An 18,428-nucleotide genomic window follows, 5' to 3' on the forward strand; every position below is an offset into this window, starting at 1 on the left:
GCGCCCTCAACTTAAAACCTAAGAAGTAAGAAAGAGGTTAAAAAAAACTTTTTTAGAAAATTTAGTTTTGTCAACCCAAAAACTTTTTAGGTTAGAAATAACAATTTGTCAAAGAGTTTTTTTACATTCACGACTACCGACATCACTTTTTGGTGAACATTTGCAACAACTAACTTCACAAACGAATCTTTCGTCGTCCACTTAATAATATGTTTAGGAGTAGTTTTGAAATTGTAAAATTAATTTTTGTTACGCTAAAAATCACTTAAGTTTTAAGTCCAAGAGGATGGTTTTCACTTACCAATTTTAGATTTACTTATGTTTATTTCCTTAGCCATAACTTGTGCTTAACTTCACTTGTTCGTGCTGCTATTTATGTTGCCTGGTTGGTTTCTTTGCTTGTTGCAGCCGATCAAGGAAGCTGCCCTTGGAAATATTCCCACAATTGCCTTTTGTGACACCGATTCACCAATGCGGTATGTTGACATTGGGATTCCAGCTAATAACAAGGGGAAACACAGCATAGGATGTCTATTCTGGCTTCTTGCGAGGATGGTTTTGCAGATGCGTGGAACAGTTCGTCCTGGGCACAAATGGGACGTGATGGTAACTTCTTCTGTGTTCTATTAACTACCTGAACTTGAGAAATTGCATTTTGACATGACATTTGAAATTGGCACTTGATTGTTGGAACTTAAATCAAAGGTATGCACGTGTGTTTGTTGTATAGGTGGATTTGTTTTTCTACCGGGAGCCCGAGGAGGTGAAGGAGAAAGAGGAAGATGAGGCTGTTGCGCCACCAGATTATGGCATTGCAGATTTTGGTTCTGCTCCACCGGTTGTAGATTCATGGGTTCCTGATGCTCAGTGGGATGCCCCTGGTGTGGTTCCAGCAGCCGCCGCTGCTCCAGTTTCTAATGTTGAGTGGGCACAAGAGCCAGGTTGAATCCGAGCCTTTTCTTTCTGGCTTTATTTTAATACTTATATGCCATTGGCGCGTTCTCCACTCCAACTATTTCCTTAGGCTCATTTTTGTCTGAGTGTCTGTCCGGTTGACTTAATAAGTAGTTTGAAAGTCAATTCAAATTAGGCCCCAATTTTTTGTGCAGTATCTTTTTACTTCCAATCATCTTGGTAGGAATTTTAAGATGCAACCGGTTGGGTTGGTTTTCTGTTTTAAGCATTGTTTTTTAAAGTTCCAGGTGCAACAAAGCGCTGTAGTCTTATGGGGCTTAATTAAGCACAAGGTACGAGTGTTTTTGTTTAGGCACACTATATAAAAGCAGCATAGTCGAAGTGGAAAATATGAAAACTCTAAAACACAAAGATTTTTACATTTAGGGTTTAGTTTTTTTTTTTTTTTTTTTCCTTTTCTTTTCAATAAAGAAAAAGAAACCCTAAACACTAGAATTTTTGCGTTTATTGTTAGTATTTTTTTAAGGAAAATTAATGAAAGCCCCAAGTCCCAAGGCTTTAGGCCTTGGGTTTAGGGCTTTACAAAAGATGTATGCTAATAAGCGTGCCTTCTTCTTAGCACTTAGGCGCTTGCCTTTTAAACACTTTTTTTTTTGGTTGAAAAGATTTGAACACTGCTTTTAGGACAACTGGATAAAGGTTTAGATCTTTTGAATGGAATATTTGTTTCTTTGTTATTTGCCTTTTACAGTCGGAGCAGCTGACGGATGGGATGCTGCCATAGCACCACCAGCACCTTCCCTTGAAGCTGGTGCACCTCCTGTCACCAATTGGTAACAAAGGGAAGCTTTCCCTCTTACCCGCAATTTTGATTGATCATTATGAGTTTTGCTTGTCCATGTAGCAGTGCCTCCCAATTAGTTGTGCATAAGCATGTTTAAACACTCCCGGATGTAAAAATGTATTACCATCTTTTTCTTTTTCAAAACTGATTTGTATTTCTTTTTTCCAGTCCAGTTTTAGATTTTAAGATTGAATTTTCTTTACTTCAACATGGTTATGTTGGTACACTTTTTTATGAGAACTAAAAATTGCTCCAACCAGTACTTAGATGTGAAATACTCTGTTCTACTGATAGAATCATGTACCAATATTGAGTCTGTAGGGGAGGATCCGTTGCCCTTATGTCAACAATTTGTTCTATTGCCTGGAAATAATGTTTCAGATTCGTATTCTTTGGGGAGCTTTATATTGGGACTCATGTTCATGAGTTATTTTTTTGTTAAAGGTTGATTTAGGTATGCTAGAAAGAATCTTCTTATAGACCGAAGCTCAAGAAAGGAAATGTAATTGGCCTCACGAGGATATCTTCTCACCAAATATGGAACATTTTTCAGAGATCCGTGTGAACAAATTGCAGCACCTATAAGCTCTTTCTTGTCAAGGTTAAAGACATGATGAACATTAGACCGCTCTCTCTGGTTGCGATAGTAAAGCAAACCCTATTTATTTCACCAATAGGCGACCTTGTTCACCCTTTCAGCTAAGTATCCCGCTCTTTCCTTGAGTAGTGAAATCAAGGTTTATGATAAAGTCAACGAAGTTTTGATGGTGTTCTACCTTTGCATAGTTACGCACGCTGAACTTGACGAGGGCAACCCATACATGCTTTTTCCTTTCGTTTAGCAAGATAGCTTACCAACTCTTTCGGCTCATAGCAGCATTATTCAAAGCAGAATCCTCATCTTGCTCGAGACAAGAGGATGTTTTACGGTAATATGGACAACATTGTTTAGATTAGACAAGTATCTAAGTCATTAACCTACTCTTAAATTTTTTACCATAACAAAATTTATCTCAAATCACTATCTTCTTATTTAATCAAGATGATGCCACACTGACCTTTTCTTCAAGGGTTTCATCCAATATCACATTGATCATAAGTGACCAATTTGGAGGTAGGAGAAGCTCCGCATGTAATTCTATTTTGAAATGTGCTGCTTTAATGAATATCAAATTGGTAAATGCATACACTCAAGAGGATAAAGATTTGAATCTCTACCCATATCTTTGAAAAGGATATAAAGCTATTTCAAATAGTCCAAGAAATTGATGTATATAAGATTTTAAATCTTAATTATATGGGTTGAAGAACTATTTTGGTCTTTCTAATAAAATTTCATTCAATTACAATATATATGCTTCTAAATGTCCAACTTTCATCTTTGTACTTTCAATAAAGGTCAATATTAGTCTTGGGACTACTATTAGTTTATTTTTAAAGGTATATATCTACGGTCAAGAAGTCGAAAGTTTGAATCTTCACTTTTGTTGTTGAACTTTTCTCATAAAACTATGCCATGTTTCAATTATATATTATAGGTTAAAATATTATTTTGATCTTTCTACTAAAATTTCATTCAATTGATTTTGTTTCTGTACCTTCAATAAAGCTTAATATTAGTCCTTACTATTGGTCTACTATTAAAATTTTCAAACGAAATTTAGTCTAAATCACATTATCTTCTTCGGCATGAAAATCATTGTTATTATTATTTATCCAAATTTAATAAAAATTACCCTCTAATTTTTATTAAAGTAGAAAGAACTAAATTCAGATAGCAGAGCAAAAAATCCAACCAATATATATACACACATATAAAGCAAAAGCAAGATGAGAAGTCAACATCTCATAATCAGTGTACGGGAGTCCGTTGCTGCAAGAGAAGAAGCTGTGTGGAAAGTGAAACAATGGGGGCTCTTCTCAAGCTCTTCGACTCAATTCTATTTGTGTCGTTCCTTGTACATGCCTTGGCGCCACCTCTCATCGGCGCCCAGTTATTACTCCCTCAAACCCTTTTCCCCGATCTTCTCATTCATTTCAAAAACCTCTACATTACCCAATCGGGAGATTATCTGATGGCCGAGGCCCCTCCCTTTTTCATCGGCTTGCTTTGGCTCGAGCTTCTCCTTCAATGGCCGCTCACACTTCTCAACCTCTACGCCATCTCCGCTGCAAAGCCATGGCTGCACACCACCTGTTTGATCTATGGCGTCTCCCTCTTCTCTGCTATGGTATTTTGCTTTTCTGCTCCAGATCATGTCATTGTTGTTCAAACCTTTTTTACTTGTTTCTTTTTTCCCAGGCTGCTATAGCAGCTGAATTGTTAGGGTCACAGAAGGCATCTGGTATACTGTTGAATATGTATCTCCCTTTCTTGGGGTTGGGAGTTTTCGCCACGCTTCGTGGGCTGATGCCGCGCTGCAGCAAGGCTACGGCCATCGGCCATGGTGCTGGACCATCTATTGCCACCAAAAAGAAGGCTTGAAGAAAAGAAACGACATCTCACACGGCCAATTTCTTTAATCTCACCTCTATTTCATTTTATCCTTTCAAGTAAGCTGTTTCATTTTAGTCTTTGTTCTTTAGAACATGATTGATGTGTTATTTCTTTTCTCAATACATCAATCTATTCCTAAACATCAATGTTAAACTCTTTTATGAAGTATTTACTAAGGAGTTTGTAGGCTATGAAACACAAACATGGATACATATACAAGATACGGATACGATAGGATACAACGATAAGTCGATTTCTAAAAAACTAAAATATTGATACATTGAAGATATTTTTTTTCCTTAAAAAAGAATCTAGAATATATATAAATTCAACATACAAGTTAATGACAATAGTACAAAATACAATACAAAAAGCAACATCTAAGATGTTGAAGTATAATAGTCAATAAAATCCAATAAAAAGAAGACTCATATTGATTAGAGAAGAAGAGGAGATTAAAGAGAGAAGTATATTTAGCGAGACTTTGTGAAGACTCAAACATGAAATGAAGATAAATGATTCTAGGGTTTGGTCTTTTATTATCATCTTTTTATGTTAATTTTGAAAAGGGGCAATAAGCTTTTTTCAATAGGCTACTTAATTTTAAATTGAGAAAGATTGGATGAGTTGCACTCACCTTTTTTCTTTAACAAAAAATCTGTGTAAAAGCAGATACACCAAATCACGTGGCAGATACGTATCTAGGAGTATCAGAATCTGATACGTATCCAATACAGATTCTTTGCCTCACATGAAGTATTTGTGCTCCATGGTTTGTAGGTTTTACTACTAAAAAACATCAATTTTATACTTTATTAGATTCTTCTACTATGCACACTAAGGGTTCACATCTCTCCAAACTTTATAATGAGTTTACAACTCCACTCTTTATCCCAAACACTCCCATAATTTATAAAAGTATCAACATATCACCAACAGTCTCCAAATTTACTTGGTATTTTTAGTCGGACAAGCATATGGAAAATTTCACAAAATGACCCAAAGCCCAAAAACTTTTCTACCAATGACCTATTCCTAAAAATTTTTCTACCACTGACTTTTTGCCCATGCAAAATACCGAAATTACCCCTAATTTTTAAAACTCCTCAAACCGCACCACATTTCTTCTTCCTTCAAGATTTCTTCAGCCTTCATTCAATGTGCATTCAATACAATACCAACATTCCACCAAAAGATTTATTTCCAACTAATATTCTACTAATAGCATTTAATAACATTGGTATGAAGAAAATGAAAGGTCACTTTCAGTATTCACTTTCTGTCGAACTCCCCACGAAATTCTTTCATTGTTCTCTCGTAGCTCTCTCTAAAAGTTTCAGTCCAACATCTTCGTCGATCGCTTTCATCGTCAGATTCAGAAACTGAGAGAATGTAAGTGATATTGCACGATTTCTTGTCCCAGATCGCTTTCATAATAAGTGTCGTTTAGCATTAAATGAACAATTGTATAGTAATATATACACATTCGTTCATTACAATATAAATGATCGTTCATTACAATATAGACGATCATTCATAAATTACGATACGATCGTATAGTAAGTTATACACAATCGTTTAGTAAATTATAAACAATTGTGTAGTAATTTATCAACAATCGTATAGTAATTTATAAATGATCGTGTAAACATTTATGTTTATCCCATAGATTGCATAGTAATGTATAAATGACCATTCACTTATCAATGATTTGCATATCCCATTGTAGATCAATGACGCTACTTCACATCTTTGTACGATTTGGTGGGGATTGGGATGAGTCCGAAAGAAATTATGTTAGTGGTCATATGAAAGGTTTGAAAGTTATAAATGATATAACAGTCAGTGAATTAGTGAGTATGATGCACCAACGACTGAATATCGATCCGGATATGTTTGATATACACATTAAACGTTGTTACAATTTATTGATCTCAGCTCCCCTAATTGACATAATCGATGATGAAGACTTTAGCTTCTTTTAAGAAGGCAGTGATGCATCCCAGATGCCGTTATTTGTATCAGTTACACCATGCGAAATTCATGGAGTACACACGGACAATATGTATCAACATTACAATCCAACCGATCAACCCATTAAAACCAGTCAAAATTGTGGGTTTGCAACCATTTTGACACACGATGTCTTCACTTGATGATTATATTGAGTCATGTAACTTGGGGATGACTGAAGTGAAGCTTGGTTTGGTCACAATAGTGAACCCAAATGTGCTTCATATTTCGATACTAAACATGGATATGAACAATCTTCAGGACCACAAATTTCTCCAACACCTAACATCCATGTTCCAACCCCACTTGCTCCCGACCCACCAATTGTGATGCCTTCGATTCTCATGCATTCCACCGGTCCAACCAAACCATTTGTTGATATACTCAGACCATCAGAGGGCCCATCATATGACAACCTCATCACAATACCTCGTGATTGTCTAAATGATAAGGATATAAAGGTACGTCAAATTTTCTTTTCGAAATATGATTTGTTAGTTAAATTATCGATGCTTGCAATAAGAAAGAACTTTGACTACCGTATAAAAAAATTCGAAAAAGAGCTTGCTAACTATTCGGTGTTCAGTGGAGGGTTCGTGCAAAACAAATGAAAGAAAGTGATTCCTTCAAAGTGACGAAACATCCAAGTGAACATACATGTTCTCTTGAAATGAGAATTGGTAATCATCGACAAGCAAAAAGTTGGGTTATTGACACCTAATCAAGTCCACATATAAACAAGTTGGTCGAACATACCGTCCAAGGGGTATAATTGAGGACGTCTGACAAGATTATGGAATGAACATAAGTTACGGACAGACTTATCGCGCTAAAGAGTACGGATAGGTGTTTTCACGAGGGTCGTCAAAATGATCATATGCTATTGTTAGGGCATATCGCGTGGCACTTAAGCTTGCAAATCCAGGTACGATATTTGAGGTTGAAGTAGAGGACAGACAATACTTTAAGTACATCTTCATGGCACTTGGTCCATGTATCATGGGTTTTCTAAATTGCATCCGCCCAGTAATCGTTGTTGATAGGACCCATTTGCACAAGAAATACAAATGTGTGTTAGTAACGTGTATCGATGACAATAACAACATATATCCTATCGTCTTCAGTATTGTCGATGGTGAGAATGATGCATCATGGACTTGTTTCATGACTCATTTGAAGGCTTCAATAGGAGACATTCCCAATTTAGTGATTATATTAGATCGTCATATCTCAATTGCAAAGGCCGTTGCAAGTATATTCCCTGATGCATTTCATACCCTATGTATATACCATATTTGGAACAATGTGGTTGACAAATTCAAGAATAAGGCCATAATCCCACACTTCTACCTAGCGGCAAAAACTTATAGAATGTCTGAGTTTCAAATGTATTGGGCTAAGCTCCATTAATATCCTAGTGTGACAACCTATCTTGAGGAGGTTGGATTACAACGGTGAGCAAAGGTTTATCAAGTCCATTGTAGGTATGACAAGATGACGACAAATATAGTAGAATGCATCAATGTAGTGTTGAAAGATGCACGAGAATTACTAATCACGAAGCTATTAGAGCATACCTGCGAGTGGCTACAAGGTTGGTTCTATATCTTACGTATACATGCAATGGCATGCACAAACATTGTAACTGATTACGCAATGAGTATTCTTAAGGAATCAGAATTGATGTCTAGAACATATCGTGTTTTCTCGATGGATATGCATATAATTAATGTGGACGATGGATATTTGGGGGGTTGGTTGATCTTCGTTCACGGACATGTACTTGTATGGAGTTTAATTGCATCGAGATCCCATGCTCCCATGCAATATCTGTAGCGACCCTGAGAAACATTAATGTTCAAACATTATGTGCAAAATGGTTTATAGTTGGGTGTGTGCTTGCTGCTTATGCTGAACCAATCTTCCTAATTGGACACAGACAAGACTGACGTCGAGGACCAAATTTTGAAGATTTTGAACCAATTCTACCACCGCGAAAGGTAGCAAGTGTAGGTCGACATTAAACCGTCAGGATACCTTCAATTGGAGAGGAGCCACGACAAATACATAGGTGTACACGATGTCGTCAGAGAGGACATAACAAGAAAAAGTGCAGACAAACATTGATAACACCTGGCACTGGCCCATCTAGACTGAACGATATGTAATTTTTTTGAGCAGTTGCTTAATTATTTCTGTATGATCGCTTAGTTATTTGTGTGTGATCACTTAGTTATTTGTGCGCGATCACACAGTTAATTATGTACGATCGCTTAGCTAACTATGTGCGATCGTTTAGATAGTATTAAATGATCGTATATATTTTCTAAACGATCAGTTAGAATTTTCTAAACGATTGTTTAGATTTTCTAGACGATAATTTACATATTCTTAAACGATCTTGCACATAATCTTAAATGATATTTTACTTAATTTTGGGCAAATGCTTAGTTATTTATTTGTTTAGTTAAATGTACAACACCAATTATATTATACAAATTTAGCACAAATTTATCACAAAAAATATTACCATAAACATTTATTTACCCACAACTGGACAACATATTGTTTCCTATACAATCCCATATTCATCATGTTAAATCAGCCCTATCAGCCCCAGTTATACAATATTCTATAAATTTAGCACAAAATATTCCACAATTTAGAGACTTGCCCTCTTGGAGGCTTGCATTCGATCTCTTAACTTCCCATTGCCCATACTTGAACTCCTTATGTTGTTTGTCAAAACCGAAAAAAATAAACATGGACGGTATTGCTCTGGCCACGAGCATTATATGACCCTCAACTATGTCGCCACCGATGTAGTTCGGCATGGAGTCAAATACAAAGATTGTGCACCTCTGTAGATCGATGGCAAGCATAAACCAGTGTTGTTGGATGTTGATTGGCCCAAATACGAAGTCAACGTCCATCCATGCTGGTTTGTATTCTTTGTACTATCCAAACACGTAGTCAAGGTAGAAGTGAGAATCCACCCAAAACCTTATGTGTGCTTCTTGATCCGAACAACCTGCCACTTTGCCATCCTCTATCTCAATACCGTCTGGCCGGATCTTAGAAGCAACACCCTCTGGTTCCCTAAAAGCATCCTGGAAAAGGCAAGATGTAAATACATGCTTGAGTTAACAGTAGTTTCAATAGATATGCGAAATTTCTATACCGTGAAGCTCAAATCAATGACCGTGAATTAAATCGTACAGAGGTCAGGTTTCGAGTGCAACTTCTAATGCATGTGCATCAAAAGAAGATCCATAGTCTGGTACAACAAAAAAAAAGTATAAGTTGAGCTTAAAAGTTACTAAAAGAAAATTATAAACATCGTTTAGAAACTTCTAATCGATCGCTTAGAATTTTCTAAATGATCATTTAAAAGTTTCTAAGCGATCGTTTAGAAAATTCCAATCGATTGTTTATTAGAATTCTAATTCTAAACGATCGTTTAGAAACTTCTAATCAATCGCTTAGAATTTTCTAAACAATTGTTTAGAAGTTTCTAAGCAATCGTTTAGAAAGTTCTAATTCTAATCGATCATTTAGAAAATTCTAAACGATCGATTAGAATTTTTTGAACGATTGTATAGAATTTTTTAAATGATCGATCTTGGTTAATGAATTAACAGAAGTACTCACGTCTCCAAGCACTCATGTGTTCTGCTCAAGCGTTTTGAAGAAATCCTTGGTCCTGAATGTATATACTACCATCCGTTCCTCCTTTTTTTGTTTTAGGATGACTTTTCCATTTATTGTATGCATTCCACAGAACATCAGGGACTAAGAAGCATGGGTTAGAGGAACGAATGGTACTTATGGAGAACTCAGGTATAGGGACCAAGGGGTTGAGATTGATAACACCAATGGCCGATTTCAGTGCCACTATAGGTGATTCAGCTTCTTCAGATTGGGGCTGAGGAGATCTTGGAGGTGAATGAGGTTGAATTGTTTCTGAATATGGTTGAGAATGGGGTTGAGAAGATTAGGGTTGAGAATGTTGGGGCTAAGTTTTAAACTTCTTCCCCTTTTTTTTTGGCACTCTCGGCCATTTATTTCTTATATTTGAATTATAAATCAGTGGTAGTACAATTTTAAGAATACTAATTCATGCAATAATCGTACCTCGACTTCACTGGCATCCTTTTCAGTTGACGTCCCCAAATTGAAATGAACCCTAACACTGAATGCTTCAGTTGATGTCCCTACAACCAACTCCAATATTTCATTAGCAATTTAAGGAACTGACTGCTTATTGACAGTTGGTTCATTGACAGAGATGTCCATCAATTCAGATATTGGATCCCGATCGTTGACAGTTTTGGACTGCTCACTGATCATCCCAGCTGGCTGTTCACGATGGGTTTCTTAGTGGGTCTAAGAGGGATCTTGTGTATCGGTCTGTGGGAGATCATCACCATTATGAGATTCCTGATTATTGTTACCATCACCATTATTATCATCATGAGGTCCCTCATCATAATGAGTCCTTGTATTATTACTATCCTGAATAAATCAAACGAACTATTCTGTCAAGGGAGGTAATCGATCGTCTAAGAATATGTAAACGATCGTTTAGAAACTCTATAGGATCGTCTATGAAATCTAAGCGGTCGTCTAGAAAATCTAAACTATCATCTAGAAAATGCAAATGATCATCTAGACAATGTAAACGATCGTTTAGACAATCTATACGATCTTCTAGAAAATCTAAACAATTGTTTAGACAATCTATACGATCGTCTAGAAAATCTAAACGATCGTATAAATATTCTAAACGATTGATTAGAATTTCAAAACGATTGTCCATTTGAGAATATCTAAACGACTGTACAGAAATACATACCTCACACAAATGATGGACCATCATCTTTATCTCATTCAGTTGTTGACCCATCAGATGATGTTGGACAATAAATGTATCTCCCATCTGACGAACCATAGTAGTCAAGTTTGCCAAATCTTTTCGAACTTCTTTTATTTCCTCCCTAAGAATCTTGTACGATTTGGAATGACGATGTCTGATGGACTTTTTTTGCTTACATGGTTCCGGCTCTGTTTGGTTAGTCTGAGCAGGCATACATGGTTCTGGCTCTATATGTTGCACATTTACAAAGCTTTCTACATGGGGTTCATGCTCTTCGTGCCCTTCAAAGGACTCACGAGTGTTGACGGAGTGTTGAACTCCTTCAATCCTCCTTTCTCTAACAACAGGAACCATATTAAGTCCTTTAAGTCGGTCCTCCTTGTACCTTAACTCCTTTGTGCTAGGTACAAGTCTCGACACAACAATAGTCTGTACATAAACAAATGAGCAAGTCATAATGCATGAAACTATAAACAAATGAGCAAGTCAGAAGTGATCGGTTACTTACTTTTTTTGGCTGGAAAACTTTTTTGCTCAATGATTTATAAGATGGAACACGAGAACAAGTCCATCTAAGAATTCTAAGGATTGCAACCTTGCTGACTTTGGTGGATATGAACTTACTCGATGTGGATAAAATTTCGTAAGCCCAAACCTATGATTTGTAAACTTCTTAGAGAAACATAACACAGGTTCAATGTATATTAAAGTGAATTAGAAATAAAAGTACATACCTGGAATGCAAGTACGAATCCCTTTATACGGTAATGTGAGGCGTGGTGATCACTTTCTGCTTTCTTTGAATCATATGCCTCACACATGTGCATGAAAGTCTTCATACTATTCAATGTACGTCCATAAAAGAGGGAAGACCAGTCATAATGTATGAAGACGTCGTGGTCATCGACAATCCCAAATATATTGCTATCGAACTGGGTTTTCTTATCTTTTCCAATCATCACCGTTTCAATGAACAGTGTCAATGCAACCTTGACAACATCTTCATCATTAGTAAAATTGAAATTCTCGAAGGCAATCTCCACATCCTTGCAAGAACTATCCTTTCCATTTGGGTCCTTCGGTCCAAGAATGAGTTGTCATAGCCTTTCACCACTTGTTTCTCTTTCGACTATTTTCTTGGTCGGCCACAACTCAGTTAACAAGTTAAAATCCTCTTAAGGAGAATGTTACCTTCTTTCCTAGAATGTTGAATGAAATAATGTCTGGGTTCGCATCTGCTACCTCCCTTATCAGAAAGTGGTGTAAAAGTTGTCTATTGAAAACAAGATCTATATCCAACAGAGAACCAAAGGTCGTTTGCCTATACAGTCTCATCTGTTTTTTTGTCAACTTTTTCTTAATGACAGAGACAATTTTGTGGACTTGGCAAGCGACTGTAGCAGGAAAATATTTTTCAGTAGGGACGACCATCTTGCCAATCTGACAATCGTGTACATTACAAGAATTAGTAAGCAATCACATAACAAAACCTAAACGATTGTATAATAAAAACTAAACGATCGCATAATAAAAACTAAACGATCACATAACAGATATCTAAACGATCGCGTAACAGTTTGCTAAACGATTGCGTAACAGTTAGCTAAACGATTACATAACAGATGTCTAAACGATCGCATAACAGATGTCTAAACGATCGCGTAACAGTTAGCTAAACGATCGCATAACAGATGTCTAGACGATCGTGTAACAGTTAGCCAAACAATCGCACAATATAAACTTAAACAATCTGATCGCTTAGTATTCTCTATACGATCATTTAGTAATCTCTATCTGATCGCTTAGTAATATCTAAAGGCTCACTTAATATTCTCTAAACGCTTGCTTAGTATTCTCTATCCGATCAGTTAGTATTCTCTCAATGATCAATTTCGAACAAACACACAATTAAACCCTAAAAGATAGTCAAACCTCAAATATCAACATGCATTCTTCAAGGAAAAGAGTCTCATACCTTTCAGATCATGACGATGGTGGCAAGTGCATAGAGATGACCGACAAGAAACCTACGAGGAGTGCTCGGCTTCGGAGAGAAAACGGGAGCAAAATCGAGAGAAAAAGCTTCGAAGAGAAATGCTTTGAGCAAGAAATGAACAAAATGGAGGGAGATCCTATCGTTGTAAAGTATTCGTAGAGATGTACGTTCATCAAACAGTCTGAAGATTTGGGCAAAAGGTGCAAAAGGTCAGTGATATGGATGCTTACATGTGAATGTTGCCTATAATATCTTTTTTTGACAAATATAAGGTAAAATTTAGATATTAAAAATCATAAACGTGACTACATATTTAGACCTCATTTGATAATCTTTTCGTTTTTTGTTTTGGTTTTTAAAAATTAAGTTTATTTCCTCTCTATTTCTTACAATTATTTACATCTTTTTTAAGTACAATGATTGAATTCTTAACCAAATTCCATGAAAAAAACAAGTTTACAAAAGCTAATTTTGTTTAGTTTTCAAATTTTGACTTAGTTTTTTAAACAATTAGTAAAGAGTGGATAAGAAAATAAGAAATTTGGAATGAGAAGTACCTATAGATTTAATTTTCAAAAATAAAATACCAAAAACAAAATAGTTATCAAACGAGACCTAAGTAAACTAGTTGCTTTTGAAATCCAACTCTAAACCATATACTTAAATTTTCTTATTTATTAAGATAATAAACCTGTTGTTACGCTTCCACATCAAAGTTAGCTAGAATAATTCATTTTGTCTGTTTTCTTTGCTTTAATGCCTATTGAATTGCATTTTTTTTTATTTATTTAAATAATATACATAAATTTGCAAATTTGAATATATAGTTATATTACTTACATTATAGAATATCAAATGAAAATAGTGATTAGTAGTGATTAGAAGAAACGTCTAAAAAATAAAAAATATTCGAAAATAAAAAAACTATTATTTTTTTATTTAAATAATACGAAGGCTAGTACCCTTCGGGAAGTGATTGGTCTGCCATATGCTATAAACGGGATTAAACTTCATTTCTCATACTTTCACTCATCGATTCACTTATTGTTCAGGTTAGGTTCCATTTGTATACTTGGTGGAATTTGGCATATCTTAACTAAACCCTTTGCATGGGCTCGCCGCGCACTTGTATGGTCTGGAGAAGCTTACTTGTCTTATAGTTTAGGTGCTTTATCTGTTTTTGGTTTTATTGCTTATCCGAGTGAGTTTTACGAGCCGACTGGACCAGAAGCTTCTCAAGCTCAAGCATTTACTTCTCTAGTTAGAGACCAACATCTTGGAGCTAACGTTGGATCCGCTCAAGGACCTACTGGTTTAGGTAAATATCTAATGCGTTCTAGTCTGATACAAGATTGCTCTGTTTTTTCCTTTATTTTTTGATTTGACATAGATAGGGTAGCGGATAAATCTTGATTCGGATTGCTGACTTTTCATTTCTTTGACTCTTGTCTTGGTCTTTTTTTTATCCGTAAAAAGATCCCAACTAAACAGGTATGGAAACTATAATTGTAAACCGAAATCAAATCTATGGAAGCATTGGTTTATACATTCCTCTTAGTCTCGACTCTAGGAATAATTTTTTTCGCTATCTTTTTTCGCGAACCGCCTAAAGTTCCAACTAAAAAGGCGAAATGATTTCTCATTATCTCAAGCCAGGATTTTTTTAATAATTCGCTCATTAATGCAATGAACCATAGGTAAAACAATTTGCCAAATATCCGAAGAAAGAAAGAAAGAAAGAAAAACATTACCTAGTTAAATTAAATTTGGTGAAATATTGAAAGAAGAAAGGCTCAGAATCTATTAAGAATAAAAATTGATGCTTTTAAAACTCTATAGTCCCATGTGACTGCTCATAATTTAGGCTTCCAATGCCAAGGCATAACACCAACTGTTTGCCATCTGCAGCTTCGAATACAGAACTTATGCAATTAGGGACCAAAACATCAGTAAATACAGATACAGAGAAGAAAGTATCAAGCTCAACAACAATAAAGTTGAATTTAACACTCATGTTCCAGCTTCATCATTCTTCGAAGAAGCATTAGCAGCAGCAGAAGCCAAACCAAGACTCTCCTCAACTTTTCTCCAAGCCTTCAAAGTGTCAGGAGGAAACTTCTTCCTTATAGTCCTGATTAAACCCTTAGCTTCTTTCATCTTCTTCTTCTCCACTAGCCCCTCCACCAAATACTTCACTGTGTTAAAATCAGGAATCTTATGCATCTTCACACTCTCCTTGAAAATCTTATACCCTTTCTCATACTCCCCATTTCTACAGAGATAATATATAAATGTTCTAAAAGTTGCAGCATTCTTATTACACCCATTTACCTCCATATCATCATACACCTTCATTGCTTCATCGATCATCCCATTCTTACAATAACAAGTCATTAAGTAATTATAACTAATTGTGTCGGGTTTCAAACCTGAATTAGCCATTTCCTCGATTAAAGCTTGGACATGCTCTGGCTTGCCACCATGCTCGTGCATCAGTCTAACATTATAGGCTCCCACATCAAGTTCACACCCTTTTGATATCATCTTGTTCCAAATTTTCTCTGCCTCTTTGCTCTCACCCTTCTTGTACAGCGCACCTAAAATGGTTGTGAATGTCACCGCAGTTACCTCCACGCCATTTTCCTCCATCTGTTTGACAATCTGTACGGCCTTCTCAGGGGAGCCCGCGTCGCAATGGGATTTAACCAGGATCCCATAAGAGATCTTATTGGGAGAGAAATTATATCTCTTGGGAATTTCGTCGAACAGTTGAGGAACCTTGTCGAATTGCTTCGAATGGTTACAAGCAGATAATAGGGCATTAAAGGAAATCGCGGATCGAGGAGTACCTAAATCTCCCATCTGATTATAAGTCCTCATGGCGTGCTCGAACATACCAGCTCGACCGTAGGATCGAATCAGGGTGGACAAAAAGGGCTCCTGAGTGATCTTCGGGTCGTTTTTATGGGACTCGATTAGGGATTCGATGTCGCCGAATCGACGAGACTTTGCAAGGCGCCGGATGGTTAGTTCCTGAGCGTAACGAGAGGAGACAGGGGAGGTGTAGTGACTGGAAACAGAAGAGTAAATTTCTAGGGCTTTATCTGGGTCATACTCGGTTCTTAATTTATATTTCGCTTGTGAAATGGTTAATGAAGAGGACGTCGTCGTCGTGGCGGCAGCTGCCGTAGATAGGTGACGGATGTGGCGGGTGGAGATGGAGAAGGACATTTCTAGGGTTTTAAGGTCTGGCTATGGAAGTCTGAGCATAAGACCGAGTCTGGTAGGATTTTACGGTAAAATTGAGAAAAGTTGGAATTCACAAAACTTGGTTCGTTTTTAGAACAAAAATACTGGAAAATTTCATAAAATAACCCAAAAAGCGAAAAAAATTTACATAAACAACCTCTTTCTGAAAAGTTCTATATAGCTGACATTGTTTACATGTAAAATACCTACTTTGTAAAACCAAGCAAGTATCTATTCCATCTCGTTTACAAGCCAACATAATTACTTCCAGTTTGGTCTCACTTCCCACCATAACATACAAAGATGTAAAGTAATGCCATTGATTTATAATATGCCAATTACAATAATCGATCAGACATTGAAATTACATAACAAAAAATATGTGTGATAAATGATTGTGTACTATGATGTATACGATCATATATACAATGATATACGATTTTGTACGTTGTGGTACACGGTCGTGTATACAATGATATACGATCTTGTATGATGTGGTACATGATCGTATATGTTGTCGTATAAGATCGTATATGATGTGGTATACGATCGTGTATGTTGTGGTACATGATCATGTACCTAATGATATACAATCGAAAATACAATGGTACAAGATTGCATATATCAGTACACGATTAGAAAAATAATAATGGACGAATTTCTAAAACTTTTGATTAACACTTACAGTATTCGTTTCTAGGTATATAGAATGATCTTCTTCGAAGAATGCTCGTTCTAGACCCACAAAATAAATTGATTGGAGTTGAAAGCGATCTGTGTTCGACTGAGAGTGATAGAGCAATGGAGAAGATGATAATGTTTGAGTAAAACTGAAGAAATGAAAATAATATTCGTTTACTTGTCCCATGATTAAGATTCAATAGCATTAAATTCTAAGTACAATGTTGGTTAAGAATAAATAGTTGCATTAAATTGTAGACCATCCGTGGTTGGAAAGGAAGATCAAAGGATGAAGAATAGTATAAGAGAAGCATTTAAAGCTGGGATAAAAATGACATTTCATATTTGAAAAAAGTCATAAACAAAGTTTTTAGAAAGAGGTCATCAATAAAAAAGTTTTTGCTTTTTGGGTTATTGTATGAAATTTTCCAATAATATTTGGGAAGTTGTTTTTTTTCTTAAGAAAAAAGGTCTTTTAGTTTTCATTTATGAAACTAGGTCAACTTTTTCTTAATTTTGTATTTGGGTCCATAATGCATATTTTAATTTTTAAAAAATAGATTGAGTTATTTCTAAATGTTTTTACCTTTATTTAATATAATATTTTACATTTTAAATTTTTAAATTCAATTGTTTATGCAATGAAAATATAAAAATGTAATTTCAGAATTTGTATTGTCTCGGTCATAGAATCCGAAAACCATTTTCAAAAACAAAATCTGAGTTGTCTGTTAAATATATATTTGTTGAATTCAATGAATCTAAGCATATAAAAAAGAATCTGAATTGTCAACCAAACAGGTCCTTACCTTCTTGAATTTTTAAAGAATCATTTTTCAATGTTTTCATCTATCTTTACAATTGAAAATTAATATTTTTAAAATTTACTTCTATGAAAATTGAATAAAAATTCAAAACCAGAATTTTTGTCACGTTTTTTTTTTGTTAATACAATTCTTCGATGAGAGTTGATATATATATATATCAGATGATATTTTTAATAAAAGAATTTTAAAAAACATTATCTCTATTATATTAAAAGAGGCAAAATGACTGGAGAATTTAATTCTCCATTTTGTCCATACTTCTTCTTAGAATTCTCATTTTGTCCTTTTGTCCTTTTTTTTCTTAATTTTGTTTTTTCTCTTTAGGTAAAATGGTTTTTTAGGCCTCACTTTTTTCTTTTCATATGAATATTATTTTTAAAATCTCATGCCCATCATTTTAAATCTTTCAACTATAACTATCTCAACACAATGATAACTTTTTTATGAATGAAAACTTACGTAAAATTAGTTTGTTTCGTTGTAATTTCTTCATTAAACCACGTCAGATCCTAAGAACAATATTTAAAATT

General features: G+C 35.4%; 4 protein-coding genes across 5 annotated transcripts; 2 read left to right on the forward strand and 2 right to left on the reverse strand.

Moving 5' to 3' along the window:
* The first annotated feature begins 349 nt into the window (after window positions 1-349).
* Window positions 350-3,671, forward strand: LOC120069180 (40S ribosomal protein SA-like). The gene is made up of 5 exons (XM_039020855.1): window positions 350-606; window positions 731-941; window positions 1,667-1,748; window positions 2,204-2,688; window positions 3,534-3,671. The coding sequence occupies exons 1-4, from the start codon at window positions 376-378 to the stop codon at window positions 2,211-2,213; spliced, it is 534 nt and encodes a 177-aa protein (XP_038876783.1). The 5' UTR covers window positions 350-375; the 3' UTR covers window positions 2,214-2,688; window positions 3,534-3,671.
* On the forward strand, window positions 3,632-4,439 carry LOC120069181 (sigma intracellular receptor 2-like). Its single transcript, XM_039020856.1, has 2 exons — window positions 3,632-3,990; window positions 4,062-4,439. Exons 1-2 carry the CDS (start codon window positions 3,667-3,669, stop codon window positions 4,242-4,244), a joined length of 507 nt encoding a protein of 168 aa, XP_038876784.1. The 5' UTR covers window positions 3,632-3,666; the 3' UTR covers window positions 4,245-4,439.
* A 4,340-nt stretch (window positions 4,440-8,779) lies between these two features.
* On the reverse strand, window positions 8,780-13,505 carry LOC120069187. 2 transcript variants are annotated; one of them, XM_039020872.1, is made up of 8 exons: window positions 13,121-13,505; window positions 11,880-12,585; window positions 11,654-11,800; window positions 11,125-11,574; window positions 10,404-10,784; window positions 9,921-10,232; window positions 9,451-9,546; window positions 8,780-9,379 (listed from the first exon to the last, which is right to left on the reverse strand). In XM_039020872.1, the coding sequence occupies exons 2-5, from the start codon at window positions 12,102-12,104 to the stop codon at window positions 10,656-10,658; spliced, it is 951 nt and encodes a 316-aa protein (XP_038876800.1). In that variant the 5' UTR covers window positions 12,105-12,585; window positions 13,121-13,505; the 3' UTR covers window positions 8,780-9,379; window positions 9,451-9,546; window positions 9,921-10,232; window positions 10,404-10,655. The 2 variants fall into 2 exon arrangements, with proteins under 2 accessions (XP_038876800.1, XP_038876799.1); XM_039020871.1 differs by lacking the exon at window positions 13,121-13,505 and having other exon boundaries at window positions 9,921-10,784; window positions 11,880-12,601.
* Window positions 13,506-14,918: 1,413 nt separating this feature from the next.
* Window positions 14,919-16,511, reverse strand: LOC120069176 (pentatricopeptide repeat-containing protein At4g36680, mitochondrial-like). The gene has a single exon (XM_039020850.1). The coding sequence runs from the start codon at window positions 16,370-16,372 to the stop codon at window positions 15,152-15,154; it is 1,221 nt and encodes a 406-aa protein (XP_038876778.1). The 5' UTR covers window positions 16,373-16,511; the 3' UTR covers window positions 14,919-15,151.
* Window positions 16,512-18,428: the final 1,917 nt, after the last annotated feature.

Source organism: Benincasa hispida, unplaced genomic scaffold, assembly GCF_009727055.1.
Source record: "Benincasa hispida cultivar B227 unplaced genomic scaffold, ASM972705v1 Contig281, whole genome shotgun sequence".
NCBI lineage: Eukaryota > Viridiplantae > Streptophyta > Magnoliopsida > Cucurbitales > Cucurbitaceae > Benincasa > Benincasa hispida.

Coding starts and splice junctions, on each gene's coding strand:
- LOC120069176 (XM_039020850.1), bottom strand. CDS start 16,372: ATGTCCTTCTCCATCTCCACCCGCCACATCCGTCACCTATCTACGGCA.
- LOC120069187 (XM_039020872.1), bottom strand. CDS start 12,104: ATGATTGGAAAAGATAAGAAAACCCAGTTCGATAGCAATATATTTGGG. Junction 11,801..11,879: donor GATTCGTACTTGCATTCCAG/GTATGTACTTTT, acceptor TACAAATCATAG/GTTTGGGCTTACGAAATTTT. Junction 11,575..11,653: donor AAGTTTTCCAGCCAAAAAAA/GTAAGTAACCGA, acceptor GTTTATGTACAG/ACTATTGTTGTGTCGAGACT.
- LOC120069180 (XM_039020855.1), top strand. CDS start 376: ATGTTGCCTGGTTGGTTTCTTTGCTTGTTGCAGCCGATCAAGGAAGCT. Junction 607..730: donor GGCACAAATGGGACGTGATG/GTAACTTCTTCT, acceptor TTTGTTGTATAG/GTGGATTTGTTTTTCTACCG. Junction 942..1,666: donor TGAGTGGGCACAAGAGCCAG/GTTGAATCCGAG, acceptor TGCCTTTTACAG/TCGGAGCAGCTGACGGATGG.
- LOC120069181 (XM_039020856.1), top strand. CDS start 3,667: ATGGGGGCTCTTCTCAAGCTCTTCGACTCAATTCTATTTGTGTCGTTC. Junction 3,991..4,061: donor TCTCCCTCTTCTCTGCTATG/GTATTTTGCTTT, acceptor CTTTTTTCCCAG/GCTGCTATAGCAGCTGAATT.